The sequence below is a fragment of the Rhineura floridana genome, chromosome 11 (assembly GCF_030035675.1).
Source record: "Rhineura floridana isolate rRhiFlo1 chromosome 11, rRhiFlo1.hap2, whole genome shotgun sequence".
Lineage (NCBI taxonomy): Eukaryota > Metazoa > Chordata > Lepidosauria > Squamata > Rhineuridae > Rhineura > Rhineura floridana.
The window spans coordinates 15,834,112-15,851,612 of NC_084490.1; the positions used below are offsets into that span (position 1 = coordinate 15,834,112).

At 48.3% G+C, this 17,501-nt stretch overlaps 1 protein-coding gene across 1 annotated transcript; it reads left to right on the forward strand.

Moving 5' to 3' along the window:
• Nucleotides 1-708: 708 nt before the first annotated feature.
• On the forward strand, nucleotides 709-11,897 carry ORAI3 (ORAI calcium release-activated calcium modulator 3). Its single transcript, XM_061589753.1, has 2 exons — nucleotides 709-1,624; nucleotides 10,965-11,897. Exons 1-2 carry the CDS (start codon nucleotides 1,370-1,372, stop codon nucleotides 11,535-11,537), a joined length of 828 nt encoding a protein of 275 aa, XP_061445737.1. The 5' UTR covers nucleotides 709-1,369; the 3' UTR covers nucleotides 11,538-11,897.
• Nucleotides 11,898-17,501: the final 5,604 nt, after the last annotated feature.

Genomic DNA, 17,501 nt, shown 5'->3' on the forward strand with positions numbered 1-17,501 from the left:
AAGACAAATAATTGGGTGTTAGCACAAATTAAACCAGAACTATCCCTAGAAGCTAAAATGATGAAACTGAGGTTATCCTACTTTGGACACATAATGAGAAGACATGATTAATTAAAAAAGATAATAATGCTGGGGAAACCAGAAGGGAGTAGAAAAAGGGGAAGGCCAAACAAGAGATGGATTGATTCCATAAAGGAAACCACAGCCCTGAATTTACAAGATCTGAACAGGGCGGTTCATGACAGATGCTGTTGGAGGTCGCTGATTCATAGGGTCGCCATAAGTCATAGTCGACTTGGAGGCACATAACAACAACAAAAACACCCAATTATTTGTCTTTTTTGCAGTCCATGGTATGTGCAAAGCTCTCCTCCAACACCACATTTCAAACGAGTTTATTTTTCTCTTATCCGCTTTTTTCACTGTCCAACTTTCACATCCATACATAGAGATCGGAAATACCATGGTCTGAATGATCCTGACTTTAGTGTTCAGTGATACATCTTTGCATTTGAGGTCCTTTTCTAGGTCTCTCATAGCTGCCCTCCCCACTCCTACCCTTCTTTTGAATTCTTCACCATTGTCTAATAAAACCATAATCACTTAAGGACCGTTCGCCCTCCCACCCCGTCCCATCCCATCCCATCCCATCGTTTCTCTTCTCTCGCTGCTTCCCCTTTAAATGCCGGCGGCTGGGAGCCAAAGCAAACTCCTTTCTCCCCGCCCGCCGTCCCGCCTCTTTCCCGTCCGCTGGTTCTCGCCCAGCCCAGCTGCCTGCGCGAATCGCAACTTTTTTACCCGACGCGGCGCTGGATCCGGGCGCTCCCGTCGGACTTTTCCTTGTCTGCTTCTCCTCCGACCACCCGCAGCCCCCGTCACTGCTCCCTCCGTTAACCCCCCCTTTCCTCCCCTCCCCTCCTCTCTCTTTGATCTTCGGGGAGGGTCCGCTCTTGCTCTCGGCGGCTCCTCTCGCCTTGGCAACATCTTCGCTCCTCGCCGCCACCCCCCCTCGCCGCCTCCCTCCCCCCCCCACTTTTAGTCGGGGGTGGCCCCACTTTGCCGGGATTCCCCCTCCCACACGCACCTTTGTTCCCTGCCGCCTCCTAGCCCAGACCTTCCCCAGGCGCCCCCCAAATCTGTGACCCAAGACACCCCCGAATTTACTCCGCCTCCCCCCAGACCCTTTTCTCCCTTTGTTAAACCCTCGCCCCTACCCCTCCCTCTGTGGGCTCCCTCCACCCCGCTGCTGTTGGGCAATTCGTCCATTCTCGCCCCGGCCACTCCTCGGATTTGCCTCCCCCCCCCCTGTCCTTTCCAGCGCTTTTTTTTTCCCGGCAGCGCAACTGGTCCCTTCCCTCCTCCCGGACCGATGAAGCCCGGCGGAGGGTCCGAGGGGGCAGACGCCGAGGGGGCAGAAGGAGAGCGGGAGCCGCTGAACCCCGAATCCTCGGAGACTCTGGGCGCCTCGGCCACCTACCGGGAGTTTGTCCGGCGGAGTTACCTGGAGCTGATGAGCGCCAACCAGCATTCCCTGCACGCCCTCAACTGGCGGCGGCTCTACCTCAGCCGGGCCAAGCTCAAAGCCTCCAGCCGGACCTCGGCCCTGCTCTCGGGGTTCGCCATGGTAAGTGGGGACAGAGGCCACCCCCACCTGCTTCCCAGGGAGGCTTGTTCTGAAGCGCGCGGCTCCAACCCAGCCTTCGCCAAGCTGGTGTCCTCCATATGTTTTGGACTGCAACTCTCACAGCTGTCTGGGATTGATGGGAGTTCTCCAAAACACCTGGAGGGCACCAGGTTGGCGAAGGCTGCTTGAACACGGCAGGCCCTTGTTCCGTGGGTGTAAACACTTGTCACTAGGCTTACTTTCCGGAGAATTTGGAGGCTCTGCTTCCGTATCCCATGCTGCTAAGCCCCTTTGTGCTTTTTCCTCCCAGGAGAATCCAGGAATATTGTTGTTATAACCACTAGTCATTGCTCCCTTTCCTGAGATAATCCGAATACACTAACTATTACGTCCTTTTTCTCTGTTTCCACTATCGGGCTTCTGGATTGCTGGTTCATAATTAGTAGACCCTTCCCAGAGTTACGAATAGAGCCCAGGAGTTTTGACAAAACAAGCTAGTCAAAATCACCTTCTACTTTTTAAATATATTTTTAAGGACTGTGTAACTCTTTCAGTAGCGTTAGGACTGTCCGGAGTTCTATGCAAAGGCTGGCATGAGTGTGGGTGGTAAGAGCAGAGAAGTTAGGTCTGGCGCAGAGCTTGGAAAAGTTACTTTTTTTGAACTACAACTCCCATCAGCCCAATCAAGTGGACATGCTGGCTGGGGCTGATGGGAGTTGTAGTTCAAAAAAAGTAACTTTTCCAAGCTCTGGGTCTGGGTCCCCATTTATGATGCATGCTGCCGCTTCTGTTCCCCTCCCTGCTGCCACCTTTCTTCTCCCCAAAATATGGTGGGAATCTTGAGACTTTTCCAGCTGAGTGGGCCCCTCTGTGCTGCTGCTGCCCAAGTGGGCTGAGAGTGCAAGGCCTGATGCTTGCAAGAAGACAGAGGCGGTATTGCTGACTTGATGTTAACTAAAGTAGCCACCAGTTTGACAATGGATAGTGATTTGAATTGCCACCCCACCCCACTGCCCCCCTTTCCTTTGTCTGAACAGACCTACAAGCACCCCCAGAGTCTTGTGGCACCTTAAAGATGAGGAGCTTTTGTGGTGGTATGTGCTTTTGTGGACTAGGGTATCTGGTGCTCTGGTCCACAAAAGCTTAAGCCATAACAGTGCTGTCGGTGTGCTCCAGGATTGCCCGTGTGCTGTAATATCTCTGGAGTTTGGATCCGAAATCAACTGCGCATCTTGGAAAGGGAACTGTCTTTCCCATGCCCGTATAGTTTGAAAATACTCCACGGGAAAGAAGACATGAGAAGCTGCCTAAGGTGGAGTCAGGCTGTAGGTCCACCTCTCTCGGTGTTATCCACACTGATGGGCAGTGGCTCTTCCAGGGCTTCAGGCAGGCGTCTCTCCCAGCCCTGACTGGGTGCTTTGAGGGATTGAACCTGGGATCTTTTGGGATCTTCTACATGCAAAGCAGATGCTCTGCTGCCAAGCTACGCCCTTCCCCATCAGCTTGTGTTTATGTTCCTTGGTAGCGTGAGCCTCTGCTTGCTTTTTGGAGCCACCTTGAGCCTCTGCTCTGTCAGTACTTCTTTGCTGCAACTCAGTTTCATCAGGGTGTGTGTGTGTGTGGTTCTTTTCCAAACACCAGGGATTCCACCATGCAACTGAAGTAGAGAAGATGTCTGAGCATGCACAGAAGGCCTCCCCTCTCCCAATCTAAGTAACCATCATAGCCCTCTTTCATGGAGTACATAGGGTTGCTGTTCTTATACCTAGCATATTGTGTAAAATAATTCCTATTATTATATTACACAGATGCCACATTTATTCCAAAGAGCTCAGGATGGTGTACAAGGTTCTCTGCACCCCATTTTATCTTCACAACAAAACTGTGACGTATTTTAGGCTGAGAGAGAATGACTGGCGGAAGGCCACCCAGTGGGCTGCATGGCTGAGTGGGGAACTGAACCCAGGTCTCCCTGGTGCTAGATATCAGGGTCCTGCTGGATCAGACTAAAGGCCCGTCTAGTCCAGCATTCTGTTCTGTGGCTAACCAGATGCTATGGGGATGCCCCCAAGCAGGACGTGAGTGTAATATCCAAGCTGACCCTAACATTGGGCAGAGTGAGGCAGCCGATGCTGGATTCTGTGAAAGGGCAGTGAACAGTTATTACTGTATTTTAGGAAGAAGAGAGGCCCTTGTGGGCTTTTCTACCTCAGATGCAAAAACTTGACCAGTGATGCACCTTACTGCGTGGGGACACCACCCCATTTGCTTCTCTGCCCCAGGCAGCAAAATATCTTTGGCCGCCCCTGGCAATAGCCCTCTTGCCAGTTCCCAACTAGTGTATCAATGATTGGGGGAAAACTTGCTCTGCGGTGCCTAATGGTCATTATTCAGCTTTTGTTGTTGTTTTATTATTTATAAGCACCTAAGAATTGTCCTATGTAGCAATTTCAGTTTAGAGAGAGGAAATGAAACCAAAAAAGTCCTTACTCCATATTTTCTCAAAACATTTTGTCCTCATCTGATTTTTAAAAAAATGTCTATCTTCTCTCTGCCACCATCCAATCAGAATATGAGAGAACAGGATTGCTAACACCAGGCCCATAGTCAGCCTAAAAGTGTGGGCACACCAACAGTAGTAAAGGGGCTAAGTATTTATTTTTTGTTTTTTTTAAAAAAATAGGGGGGACAGAAAACTTTAGGGGGTGGTCCCTCCGGCCTCAGGCCTGGCTCACACGCAAAGTAAAATATACCCTCAGTGCATCATAAAATCCCATACTAATTTCAGACAGATCTCTCAAATGTGAAAAATGAACAAATGGGTGAAGACCTTGGCGGTATTTGCCTACAGTCAAATAGCGCCTTGCCAACGTTTCAGTGGGTTGATTGTCAAAAAGTGCATAGAAGAGAGGTTTGCAGGGCCAGTGGGAGAGGGAAACAGGTGTAGAAAATTAAAAGAAAATCATACAGCTATAACTTTGCAAATGTTTGGGGGGGGGACATTTGAAGAAAGTTGTTCGTGTTTCTTTAAACATGCAACTCTTCCTTGCTTCTTAAGGCCACCCTAGAGCTTTTGCTCAAATGTTCAGGCCTATCGTTTGGCACCTCTAGTTTTAAAATGTCCCAACTGGGGCTGTTCTTCATAACCCATGCACGTGCACACTTTCCCCCCAATGACCCAATTTCTCATTCACTTCCCCTTTCCCTCCTTTCACGTGGATGGTGCTGAAATGAAGCATCTTAAATGTGGTTTTAACTTCTACTTTTGGATGTTTGGGAGGTGGGGCATTAAAACTCAACAGTGTGGAAAGTGAGGCAAGCTGCAGCACCACTGGACCGGAGTTTAACTTTCTAGCCTTACCAGAACAGAAGGATGTAAACTCAGACAATAAATGTTGTGTGCGCACGTGCTGTGTTTTGCTCTCTTTTTTTTTGAAGTGTAATCTAAAGATCCTCCCTTCATTGATATGCTGCTCTTACAAATATAACTGCTTCTGATCAGAAGGGAATTGCACAGTATGCTTAAAGGCAATGTGTCCTTAGATCCATTAAAAGCACTTTTTAAACTAATTCCTTTCACAAAAGATAGCTACTCTGCACATGCTCATAGACATGTTGCCTTCAGATATTTTGCAGGGCGAGGGGGAGACCAGTGGGAAGAAACTCTGTGCACCTTGAGAGAAAGGCCTAGGATTGAAATCATTCAGTTTTAATCAAGAAGTTTTGAACATGCATGTGCAACCCTGCACAAGTACGTCCATGCCGAGAAATGGGTGTTATTTATGAAGCTGTAGGTGACTAGGTGATTATTATTTAATTGCTCGGGGGGGCACTTGTAAGTTTAACAATTGATTTCCCCCCCCCACTCATAGCCTGCTGGTAACTCCCTCTTGTGTGTGGGTGGATGCTGTTTTGGCTAGATAAGTAAGAGCACTTACAGCCTGAACATCAGATATAGCCGAAATGATATTTGATGGTGAAGATGCAGTGATGATTTCACCCCCAACCCCACCCGTGTGTGACGGAGTTTCATGCAGTTTTCACTAGCTGTCTTTGCCTGGACCCACCCATTAGTTCCTATCTCCAGCTTTTCCTCCTGTAATCCTGGGCTGCCGCAGACGCATCCCATCCCGCAGATTTAGGCTTTGTGCCACCTTAGGTAAACTTTTCTTTCAATAGCACCACACCCTATCCTGTAGGCTCATGGCTCCTGCTTATAATTTTGAAACCCAGCAGCATCTGCAGGGGAGAAAAGGCTAGCTGGCTCTTTTTAAAAATCAAGCCTAGCATATAAATGCACATATGTAGTTCCTTCTCTCACTGGGCACATCATTCCACTTTGTCTGCCTTTGGAGTTCTGACACCCTTTCCCTGTGTGGTCACCTCCTGTCAGCCACTGTCCAAGACATTTTGTAGTAGAGCCAGCTGTCTCCTGCAGTGTCCAGCCTGCCGTACTCTGTTGTTCTTAATAAGATCGTTGCAAGGATAACAGAGCACTTTACCGAATCCGAAGAGCTTTACATGTGTTCTCTCTTTTACAACAACCCTGTGAGGCAGTAGGATAGTATTATGACAGCCTTGTAAATAAGCCCACAAAAGTTGCTGGCCTGCAGAAAGGAAAACTAGGCTGTTGGGGGCAGGCAGAGGAGGAATGGAGAACTCTGTCCCTCCTTCAGCATTTCTTGGATGGGTGTAGGGCTGGGGAGGTGGATGCTTTCTTCCTCTGGCAATCCACTTTGTTTCTATGCTGGATGCAGAGGGTGACGGAGCAATCTGTTTCTCCTCTCCTCGCAACCTGCTCTGCAGTTTTCTTGCATGGGAATATAGGAAGCCACATAATACTAATTCAGACTCTCAGTCCATCTAGCTCAGTATTGTCTACTCTGACTGGCAGAAGCTCTCCAGAGTTTCAGAAGAAGCTTTTCTCAGTCCTATCTGGAGGTGGCGGGGATTGCGCTTGCGACCTCCTTGCATGCCAGGTGGATGCTCTACCTCTGAGCTACGGTCCTTCTCCGTGTGGTTCCTAGTTGCCAGTGGCAACCAGGGTAGGGCTTAAATACACAGCGGTACCGTGACCCGCTCTTTGCCCCATGTTCCATGTGAATGAGTGGACTGAGACCAAAAGAAAGAGAAGGCCAATTGCTTAAGGCTATGTAATAATTTTTTGCCAAATATCAGATTGGCTGCATAGACTATATAGCTCAATTCTAGAGAATACTGGGAAATAAAATCTTCAGTACAGTGGGGCTTACTCTCATATCCAGCGTATGCCAGATGGCAACCGTAGCTGTGAAGGCTACTCCAGTTTCTCCTCCATCTTGCCCTTCCCTCCCAAAATGGTTGTACTGTTTGATGGTCTTCAGCACACGCGCGCATACGCCCTTGCCCCAAAATTGGTCTGCCCGCCTTTTAAAGTGTGTTGTCCTCTTTATCTCTATGTCAGAGCGACTGGGGAGAGTTGGGTTTTCTAATCCCTGCTCAGCCGCAAAGCTCACTGCTGACCCTGAGCCAGTCGCTGGTGCCCCGCCTAACCCACCTTGCAGGGTTGTTAGGGGTATAAAATGGGAACGGGACCAACAAACGCCATTCCGAGTTCCTTGGAAGAAGAGTGGGATTAAAAAAGAAAAGGTCCCAAGGCAAAACTGCATTCCGCCCTGTGTGATCTCATTTGCTTGTAACCAAAGCAACAGGGGGAGCTTAGACAGGGAAGGGAGGATCTGAGAAATTAGACCGGCTGCAAGGCCTATTTCCGGACCGCCAGTTTTTGGGGCGGGGATTTTATGAAAGAAAATGTGAAGGTTCTTCTCTTGCTGGAGCACCTTTTGGTCCGGCGGAGGTGGCGCCGGGCTGGGTTGGAAACCGAAGGCTGGTGACTAAGAAGCATGAGCGTTGAGATAGGGAAGTCTCCAGTTTGAATGTTGTCTCTGTTCAGGCAAGCCGCCCCGGTCTCTCAGCCTGAGCTGCCACCCACCCACCTCTGCCTGGTGTTGAGATAGGAGTGGGATGACACTGCCCTGCCCTGCAGGGTTGTTGTACGGTATACAAGGTCCTAGGTTCAATTCTTGGCATCTCTAGGTAGGACGGGAAACCATGTAAGGCTGCTGCCAGTCACTTGACAGTAGTGAGCCAGATGGATCCAAGGTCTGACTTGGTATGTGGCAGCTTCCTCTTTTCTGTGTTCGATCCTTGATGTAACGCACATGAGGCCCTTTGAGCATGCACAAAGAACTAGAGAAGTTGTCATTGTTTTGAATACAGTGGAGGACTTTCTCCTATAGGGAGCAGAGGTGCCAGTTTGAGGTCATCTGGATGTTGGGGGGTCAGAACAGAGCCTAACTGAACCTCTGAAGTCTGTTTTCAGGGTCAACGCAGGCCTCGGTCCTGGAAGCGGTGAAACCATAAGGCAGCAGAGTGCCTCTGAGTATATGCAGAGAGGTTTCTCGCACAACTGCTTAAGAACAGCCAAGCCCTACATGCTTCCAGGCAAGCCGGAGGCCTGCGCCTCTCATTTTTAGAAACAGTTTGGTAGCTTCTAAGTCTTGCTTGGAGAGGGTGGGTACCCTGGTGAGTGTATCGCATGCACATCTTAGTTATGTTTTGTTTCGGTGGTTCACGCACTGGGAAGTTACTCTTTGGTCATGGCTTCCTGGGAACAGTGTCAGTAAATATGGTGAAGCAAAAGTGTGTGTTCGAGGGAGCGTGCATTTTTTGCGTGTGAGTTTCTTAGACAGGAGCGTGGTGGGTGTAGGAAATTGGCAGTGTATAGATTGGGCCTAAGAAATGGAGTTAGAAAGATGCTGTGTGTCTCTAGGGACAGTGCAGCAAAGGCTAAGGGACGCCTGTGGCAGCCTCCAGCGCATGGGAACAGGGTGACTCTTGGCAGGACGCCCTCTCTGGGTTGCAGGAGCCGAAAAGTGAACACTTGGTCAAAATCCCTCAGTGGCCCCGTGTGGCAGCGGCGGCAGCGGCATGGCTGAGCAGATATTCTGGGTGTCTCAGCCAATTGCTCTTAAAGGGACCTCTGAATGAGGCCCAGAGGGAGAGGGTGGGAGAGAACCTGCCCCTGAGCGTTGTCATTTGGCTCTTGCTTAGAGCAAGAAGTACTGGGAGCCAATGGGCTGGGGCTTCTGGGAGGGGAGGAGAGTCTAAAGATTAACGTGAGTAGTGGGACACTACATGAGGGACCGTCATATTTTTCTCCTCCTCCAGTAATAAAGAGCATGTGCTCCGGACTTGCCCATAGCTGTCGTCTCGATTTAGCGCAGGGGTTTAACAATACCTCTGACATGAGTCTTCCTCACTCTGTATGTGGGAGGCACTCTGCATGTGCTCAGAGACGCTTATGATTTCATAGGCTCCAGGCCTAAGTAGGGTACAACTGCTGCTACCTAGCCTGTAATCCTGCCACCAAAGCCAGCATGCGAGTGTCCTCTGCCCTTCCCCCCCCCACACCCCATTTCCTTCCATTCATCCCCTGTCAGCTTCAGCTGAGTCTCCAGCACGTGCTACCTCATAGGGCCTGTGCCAGCCAGCTGTCATCACTCAGTTTAACGTGGTCCACTTTCTGAAAATAAGCCCTCAACCGCCACTGTCTTCCCCCCCCCCCAGTAACTAAACTCAAGGCGTCAAGGTTGGCGAGGGTTCTTTTACTGTGACACAGCAACACACACACACACACACACACAGGGATTACTTGGGGGAATCTTCTTTGGCCAAGCCTCACCTTTTTGAAGGGGCTCCCCCCTCTCACTCGGGGCTCCTTAAAAACTGACTCCTCCTTTGCTTCCCAAAGGTTTTGGTGTCTAGCCAGGCTGTGGGAACTATCTTGCGGTGGACTAAATCCTCCATCTGCTCTCTCTCCTCTCCCACCCACCCTGCCGCATCCCCATTCTCTGGGGAAACTGCCAAAGAACTGGGATCTAAGCCAGATCTGGAGCTGCGACCAGTCCGACTGGAATATGGGACACTTTCCCCTCTTCCCCCCTCCCCACATTCATCCATGCAGAGGGTCTGGTGCCAAGTTGGGATTTAACAGGAATGCCGCTTTTAAGGCCAGCCATGATGGCTCCGGGCCTCAGCCACAGAGGTGTAGCAGAGGGAAACAAGACAAGCCACACCCAGGCCTTACTTTTTCTTTTTCTTTCTTTCTTTCTTTCCCTCCCCCCAGGAACTCAAGGCAGCATAGATGGTCCTCTCTCACTCCACCCCATTTCATCCTCGCAACCTCCCTGTGAGGAAGGTTAGGCTGAGAGTTGTTGCCTGGCCCCAGGCCACCCAGTGAGCTTCATGGCTGAGTGGAGCATTTGAACCTGGGTCTCCCCCTGCCCTGTAGTCCAACACTCTTAATCCACTCCCACCCCCACCATACTGGCTCTCTGAAAGCACGCTGTGGGGTGACAGGACCCCAGCACGTAGTGGGAGTTGGTGGCTCTACCTGCTCCTCACATTTCTGTGGGGCAAACCATATTTGCCCGTCGCCCCACCCAAGCAGTTGAAAACTGGAGGCGCTGACCAAATTGCCGCAGGGCTGGGCCTTCTTGGCCTCAGTCATCCCACTTACAATGTTGGAATAACACTGCCTTAATTTAGGGGGTTCCGTTTCTGAGGATTACTGAGATATCTATATCTTTGTATATGCGCAAAGGCCCATCAGTGGCGCATGTTTTAGCTGTGGTTTTTCTTCTGTTTGTTGCTGGATGAGAGCTAGAGCTTTAACAAAAGAACCTTACTGTGATCTTTGTGCGTGTGTGTGGGAGAGAACGCAAACTGGACAGATAGAGACGGAGGGTTTATCTCAGGGGTTAACTGGGAATTGGGTTGCAGCCTCTGGGCGGGGTGCTGCACAAATTCCTCTCTTGAAAGCCCATGCAGGAGTGGCTGTTTCTCTCCACTTGTGCTCTGTTTTTTTTGCAAATAAAGCAACAATTACAAAGGTACTGCTCTCTTCCGAAGGAAACTGAGGCTGCCATCCTAAACACAAGAGCAAGAGTCAGTCCCTTTGAACTCAGGACGACTGAACTTCTGAGTAAACATGCATTGAACCTGGATCTTCCTGGTCCTGGTCCAACACTCTGTTTAAAGCAGGGGTAGCCGACATTGTGCCCTCCAGATTCCGTTGGACTCCCAACTCCCATCATCCCCAGCAAGCACAGCCAAAGTCAGGAATGATGGGAGTTGCAACCCAGCATGGAGGGCAGGCACTATGCTGACTCTCCCTGGTTTAGAATGTTGGCCTAGGACAGCTTTCCCCAACCTGGTGCCCTCCAGAAGTTTTGGACTACAACTCCCATCATCCCTGTATTTAAGTAATAGAAGATAATCCTATTTCCCTCCCTTCCAGGTAGCCATGGTAGAGGTGCAGCTGGAGGATTATGACTACCCCCGGGAGCTGCTGGTAGCCTTCAGTGCCTGTACCACAGTGCTGGTGGCGGTCCACCTCTTTGCCCTCATGGTGAGCACCTGCATCCTGCCCAACATCGAAGCCGTCAGCAACATTCACAACCTCAACTCGGTCAACGAGTCTCCCCACGAACGCATGCACCGCTATATTGAGCTGGCGTGGGGCTTCTCCACTGCCTTAGGAATCTTCCTCTTCCTCACCGAGGTGGTGTTGATCTGTTGGGTCAAATTTATGCCCGTTGGCAGCGTCTCCTCCGCCACAAAGTGCTGCCCGCCTGTGCCGGCCCTTGCTGGTAACACCACTGTGGCCCCTCCAGATAACTCCGGCTGGAACGCTGCCATGGCCTCCACCGTCATCATGGTCCCAGTTGGCGTCATCTTCATTATCTTTGCCCTGCACTTCTACCGCTCCCTAGTGGGACACAAGACTGACCGGCACCAGCAAGAGCTGGAGGAACTCAGCCAGATCAAATATCAGTTGGATGGAGAAGCCACGGCATTGCAGGTGGTGTGAAGTTTGGTGGCCTAGGGGCAAGGCCTTTGACGCAGTGATTATTCCGAGAAGAGGCTGCCTGGTTGATGCCTGGATTCCTTGCTGAGTGGGGCAGCTGTGAAGTGACTGGCACAGTTGGAACTAACCAAAAAGCTACTGTGACCTCTTTTTCTCTCCCTTCTCTATCTTTTTATCCCTGTTGCTTTTTTAACAAAATTCACTCGCGTTGCCTGGAAACGACAAGGAAGAGGGTATTGAAACCCAGAACAATTTGTTGAAATGGGCTACTTCTTGAATTTCAAGTAGAAACTTGAATTCCCTGCCCAAATTCCTGCTACCCGATGGAGATTTCAGGATGCAATAAAATGTTAACTCAAAGCAGCCTTTGAGTAAGGAGATGGTATTTGTCCCCAGGAGAAGGGACAGTGACTTTACTTCTTTGGGTGCCATTTGTTTCCTCTTGGCTATGCTCTTTTTTTTTGCACCCCCCCCCCCAAAAAAAAAACCCAAAGAGAGAAAAAAGATTTTCAATATTTTACTCATACAAGCTGGGATTTAAGAAAGGGAGTGGGAGGTGGGGGGGGTCTGGAAGGTTCAGAGCAGTCCACCCATCTTGTCCTTTTGCCTTCTCTCCCTCAGTAGGAAAGTCTGTAGGGAAGGGATGGGGAGGCTCAGGGGCCAAATGTGGCCCTCCAGGCCTCTCTGTCTAGCCCTTGGGATTCTCCCCGGGCAATACTCCCTCTTCCCAGAGGGGATGGAAAGAGAACCGTTTGCAGTTGCCTAGTAACAGCAAGGCACATTCCTCAACACTGAGGAACCTGTGCTGTGGTTGCCAAGCAATGGCAACATCTTCCCTTCCTCCCAGAGCTGAGAACACAGTGAGTGGGGTGGGGAAGCAGTCTAATGGCAGCCGTGGAGCACTCGGCTCCTGGCCTAAGACAAAAGATGTGGGCAGTCTGTGGCGTGTGTGTGTGTGAGAGAGAGAGAGAGGCAGAGAGAACCACACACACACACACGCTCTGTCACTGGTCCAGACAGCAGTCAAGTTCCTAGAGAAAGCCTTGCCTTCCAGATATCAGGCAAGGGGATGTTTTAAAGATGACTCATGCTCTTTAGTGTTGTTGAAGCCCAGTTCTTTTTCTCTATAGAAGGACAGTTCATCCTATCTGCCAGGCCTGAAGGGAAGGGAAATAGTATATTTTTGTTGGACAAAGAGGAAACGGAGGGGCGAGGAATATCTGAAGCTGAACCGCACACAGCTGTTCCCGCTCTTTTTTTCCTGCTGGTTTTTGTTTTCTGTTTTGTTTTGCAGAAATGCCCCTTGCGCACAAGCACACAGATTGGCGCTCGGGGTGGGGGTGGGTTTCTGGGTGTAAGCTCTTCTTTGTGAGAGCCCCATTTCAAATTATTGACAACGCCAAGAAACGCAGAGGTATATAATGTGACTTTCTGGCCGAGGCCTTGTGCTATCTCCTCCCCACACACACACATCCTGCCCCACCCAGCCATATTTATTTGGGGTGGACAACTTAAGCCTGATCTTGGTGACCCCACTTGCCTGGCGCAGGGGGCAGATTTTGCCCTCCCCTGGGACTTTTCCCAGCAAGTCCCAAAGGATGTGGTGAGAGCCACTGAGAATTTAATTGGTCCACCTCAGCCCCTTCATGCCCTGGGGCCTGTTTGCTGGGTCAGGCTAGAGCTTGGGTCTCCAACATGGTGCCTGTGGGCACCACAGCACCCTCAGACACCCCCGTTGGTAGTCATCAAGGCCCCTTGCCTTTCCCAGTTTTTGGAAAATGACGGCTTATTTGGTTACATGGGAGGAGGTTGCCTGCTTTTTTCCCTTTTTTTGTCTTGGGGTGTGGGTAGGTGCTTTGCCTGTTTGGGGCAGAAGTGTTTCTGAGCATTGCCAGTTTTTCATCAATGAAATGGGTGTTTTGTGGTGCCCACAACAGTTTCTTAGAGTTCCAAATGTGCCCCTTGGGCCTCCAAAAAAGTTGGAGACCTCTGGACTAGAGGATGGCCAAATTCATGCTTTTATAGATATGATGTTTAAAACGAGACGTTGCATTTTTTTTTAATTGGGTAAAAGAGCTGTAAATGGCCTCTGGTTGAGCCCAAGAGCTGCTGTTTCTGCCCCAGATGTTCATCCACTCAAAATCTTGTCATCTGTTCCCTTCTCCCCCAAGAGTTAGAAGGGGATCCATGGACCTATAGAGAAAAGTTTTTAGGGGTAGGAGAGGAATGAGAGATTTTGAAAGGACGAATGGGGAAGATTTTTTTGAAAAATCCTTTCCTCCTCTCCTCCCCCTCCACAGCCTGGTGTTCTCTGCTCTCTTCGTAGCTGTCTTATTTAATAAAAGAATGTCTTTGGGATGGAGGTACGGATTGCAGAATTACCACATCCGCATTTAAAGTTGATTCACATTCCTAGGGAGCTGCAAATGTTCGGTGACGGCTTAGCCCAGCAGAGGAGGAAAAGATAATTTCTTGATGCACAGCATCTGCCTAATGCAGATGTTCAATGCAGCCTGCTATGGAGCAGTGCTGATATATTACCCTATTTTTTCAATTGATTGTATAAACCAGGGATAGCCAACGTGGGTGCCCATCTGGATTGTTTTTGGATCGCCGACTCCTATCAGCCCCAGCCAGCATGCCCAATGGCCAGGAATGATGGGAGTTGCTGTCCCAACAATTATAGGGGTTGGGCACTACCCCTGTTATAAGCTCACTATTAACCACACCAACTCACTCGTTTGTATGCCCCAGGATGTGGTTGTCTTGGTTTTTAAAAAAATGTTTTTCCCTAAAGGGGGAATTGTTTTAGTTTACGTATTAACCACATGGGTTTCACACATGGAGACAGGACATGCTTTATGTTTTGGTACACACTTGACCATGTATTTCTGGTCTGCTCTCTCCTTGGTGGAGTAGGGGAGACCGATTTTTGGCACTTTTTATTCTGTGTATTTTTAAAATAAAAATAAAAAATTTAAGAAAAAAAGGAAAAGTTGTCCAAGTGAACTTGCTGCAAACTGTAGAGAGATTATGAGCCATATACTGGTGTTTTGGCTGCTTTTCATTTTCTGTATTGTGTATCTTCTCAAGAAGTGAGTGAAACCATATATACTATTTCAGAAGGCAGATAGGGTGCTGCATATGTAAATATTCCTTCCCCCAAAATATATATATTCAAAAATGTATCCCTGCAGGTTGAAAGCTAGCACAAAAAAGCCAAGCCTGATGTGCTATTTCTCTATATGCAGGGATTTTCATTACCTGTGAGAATATTTGCATGGCAGGCTGGCCCAATGGAAGAGTGGAAAAATACTTGTTCTGTACTGTTGGCACTGCTCACAGTTGAGTACTGTACTGCTGAAATTACTGCCTACAGTAAACTACTGCTGTTTTTAAGATGTCAGGGTGGTATATAACAGATGCTACTGGAGGTGATTCATAGGGTCGCCATAAGTCGTAATCGACTTGAAGGCATATAACAACAACAAAGTGCAAACACACCCATGGTAGGAATGCTACCTGCGGGGTTTCATTTGAGGCAGGTCCTGGAATCTGTTTTTAGAGACCAAGTTCCTTATCTATCCTATAATATATTTTCTGGAATTGTATTTTGATTAATTTTCTGTTTGACATAGTATATGCTCAAAATAGGTCTCAATCATATTTGGCAAGGAATTCTGTGTAACTTAAAAGCTTGCATATCTCAGTCTTTACCTATTGTGTGTGTGTCCCTTGTTCTTCTAAAGAAATCAATGACATTTAGAAGACTGCAGTATAGTTTACTTTCTCTTCTGCACCTTTCTCGGGTGTCTAAATATGTGTTAAGCTAGCCACTGTTCTCTGGCTTTCTATTACTATTTTTAAAGCCTATGTTCTCTTTTTTAATTACTCAGAAGTGTTATTTGAAAACATGTTTTCCCAACTGATACTTCCCCCCCATGCTTCCTGTCATTGCCATTTCAACCCACTTCCCCTTTGTCTTAAATTTTGTCTCTCAAGAATTCACCATGGACCTATACATAACAGCAGAATTAGATGATAGAATATGAAGCTGGTAGACTAGACTGCATTACTACAGAATGCAGGTAGGGATTTGTTTTCTTTCTTTTGTTTATGATCCCTCGTGTAAAAAAATCCCTGCAAATAGACATCTGGTACACCAGGGAGAAAGGTTCTGTCTCCACCCCTATGCCAGCTAGGCTAACTTCTACTTTCAGGGAGTTTTTAATGTCAGGAAAGCATTTTAAAAATGTGATCATCCCACCTGCCAACTCAAATTGTACAGTCTATTCAGTATTTGACCAGCCGGTTCTCCTGCATATATAGAGACACGCTGTCAATGTAATGCCATCCTTGGAAGTAAGTCCTGCCTTCACATTCATAAGTAAGCAGACATGAATAGGATGGTACTGTTACTCCCAGGAAAGCGTGTAGAGGATTGCACCCTAATGCCAATGAAACCAAAAGATATGAGTAGTCTAAGGCTAATTGGAGGGAAGGTGCTAAGTAGCATTTTTTAAGATGTCTTCAAAGCTTTTTAAAAAATGTTTTTAAAGATGTTTTGTTTTAATGTATTTTAAAGTCTGTTTTTATGATGTTTTGGGGTGTTTTTGGTGCTTTTGTTTGCCACCCTGGGCTCCTGCTGGGAGAAAGGGCAGGATATAAATCAAATAAATAAATAAATCATCAGACAAATTATTCAAATCAAAGAGGAATTTTTCAGATATAAATCTTTTTTTTTTTTAAAAAAGAAATAACAAATGATGTCATTCCTAAAAGGGGCTCAAGGTGGCATACGTACAGGTGTTTTTCCTCTCCTCCGTCCTAACAACCCTGTAAGGAAAAGAAAGCTAATAGAGAATGACAGGACCAAAGCCACCTGTGAGCTTCATGGCTGAGTGGGGAAAGTGACAGCCTAAAAAACAGGAGGGCCCACAGCTATAGCATTATTAGCCTAATGGTTAATCCAGCCTTGAAATGGACACCTTCCTTGCCTAAAACCACTCATTTTGATATAACTCTTACCTTGAGAAAGCACCTTGGACAGGTCCTTGAAAGTTTGGGCTAATACCCAGAGTGGATTTCACATTACATGGAGCCATCAGCCACCACTGCTTGTAGTATGAGAACCTGGAGGCATCTAAAGAAGCTGAATGTTTGTGGAGATTCAGGCCAGATGACAAAAAGTACTTTACACAGCCCATTGTTGAATGACTGGTTTTCCTACTGCTGGCTGTAGTGAAAGCCAGCAGCCTGGATGGCTTTAAAAGGGGGTTATACAAATTTATGAAGGATACCGCTAGCAGTGGCTTCTAGCCATGGTGCCTTTATTCTGTTTCTAGTGTGGGAAGTAGTATGTCTTGGAATGCCAGGTGCTGGGTTTCAGAAGGGCGGCAGTGGGCTGTTCCACTCGTGTTCTGCTTGCAGGCTTCCCATAGGCATCTGGTTGGCCGCTATGAGAACAGGCTGCTGGATGAGATGGGCCATTGGCCTGATCTGAATTCACCAGGCAGTACTTTTGCACGAGCCTAGTTGAAATAGATGCAAGCAGCGCAAGAGCCCACACTGATTTTATCTCCAGGAGCTCACTTGGGGCACTGTACATGGTTCTGCCCCCTCTCCTTTTGTCCTCATGACAACCCTGTGAGGTGTTGGATGTTGTATCTGGTGCAAGCAGATGCCCAGGATGCAGAACAGTATAGTGACAGGCTAGATGCCAGTTGAAGCAATGAGCCGGACAAGCAATAAGTTTTAAGAGTCACTTTACTGACAATATATCACAAGCTCTCTCTGTACAAACTCCTCGACCCCCACACTCATAAGTGTCTGCTGGCCCTCTATATAGATAAGGCCAGCTGCCCGAGCCTAGGTTTCTTAGCAACGTGTCCTTGAAGATGGCTCGAGCTCTGCCAACTTTCGCTGCTAAGTCACGTAGCTCACTTGTGGAAATTTAACCTCTGCTTT

Excerpts from the sequence above, each read along its gene's own strand:
- ORAI3 (XM_061589753.1), top strand. The coding sequence starts at position 1,370 with ATGAAGCCCGGCGGAGGGTCCGAGGGGGCAGACGCCGAGGGGGCAGAA. Across the intron at positions 1,625-10,964 it reads TGCTCTCGGGGTTCGCCATG|GTAGCCATGGTAGAGGTGCA; the intron begins GTAAGTGGGGAC and ends CCTCCCTTCCAG.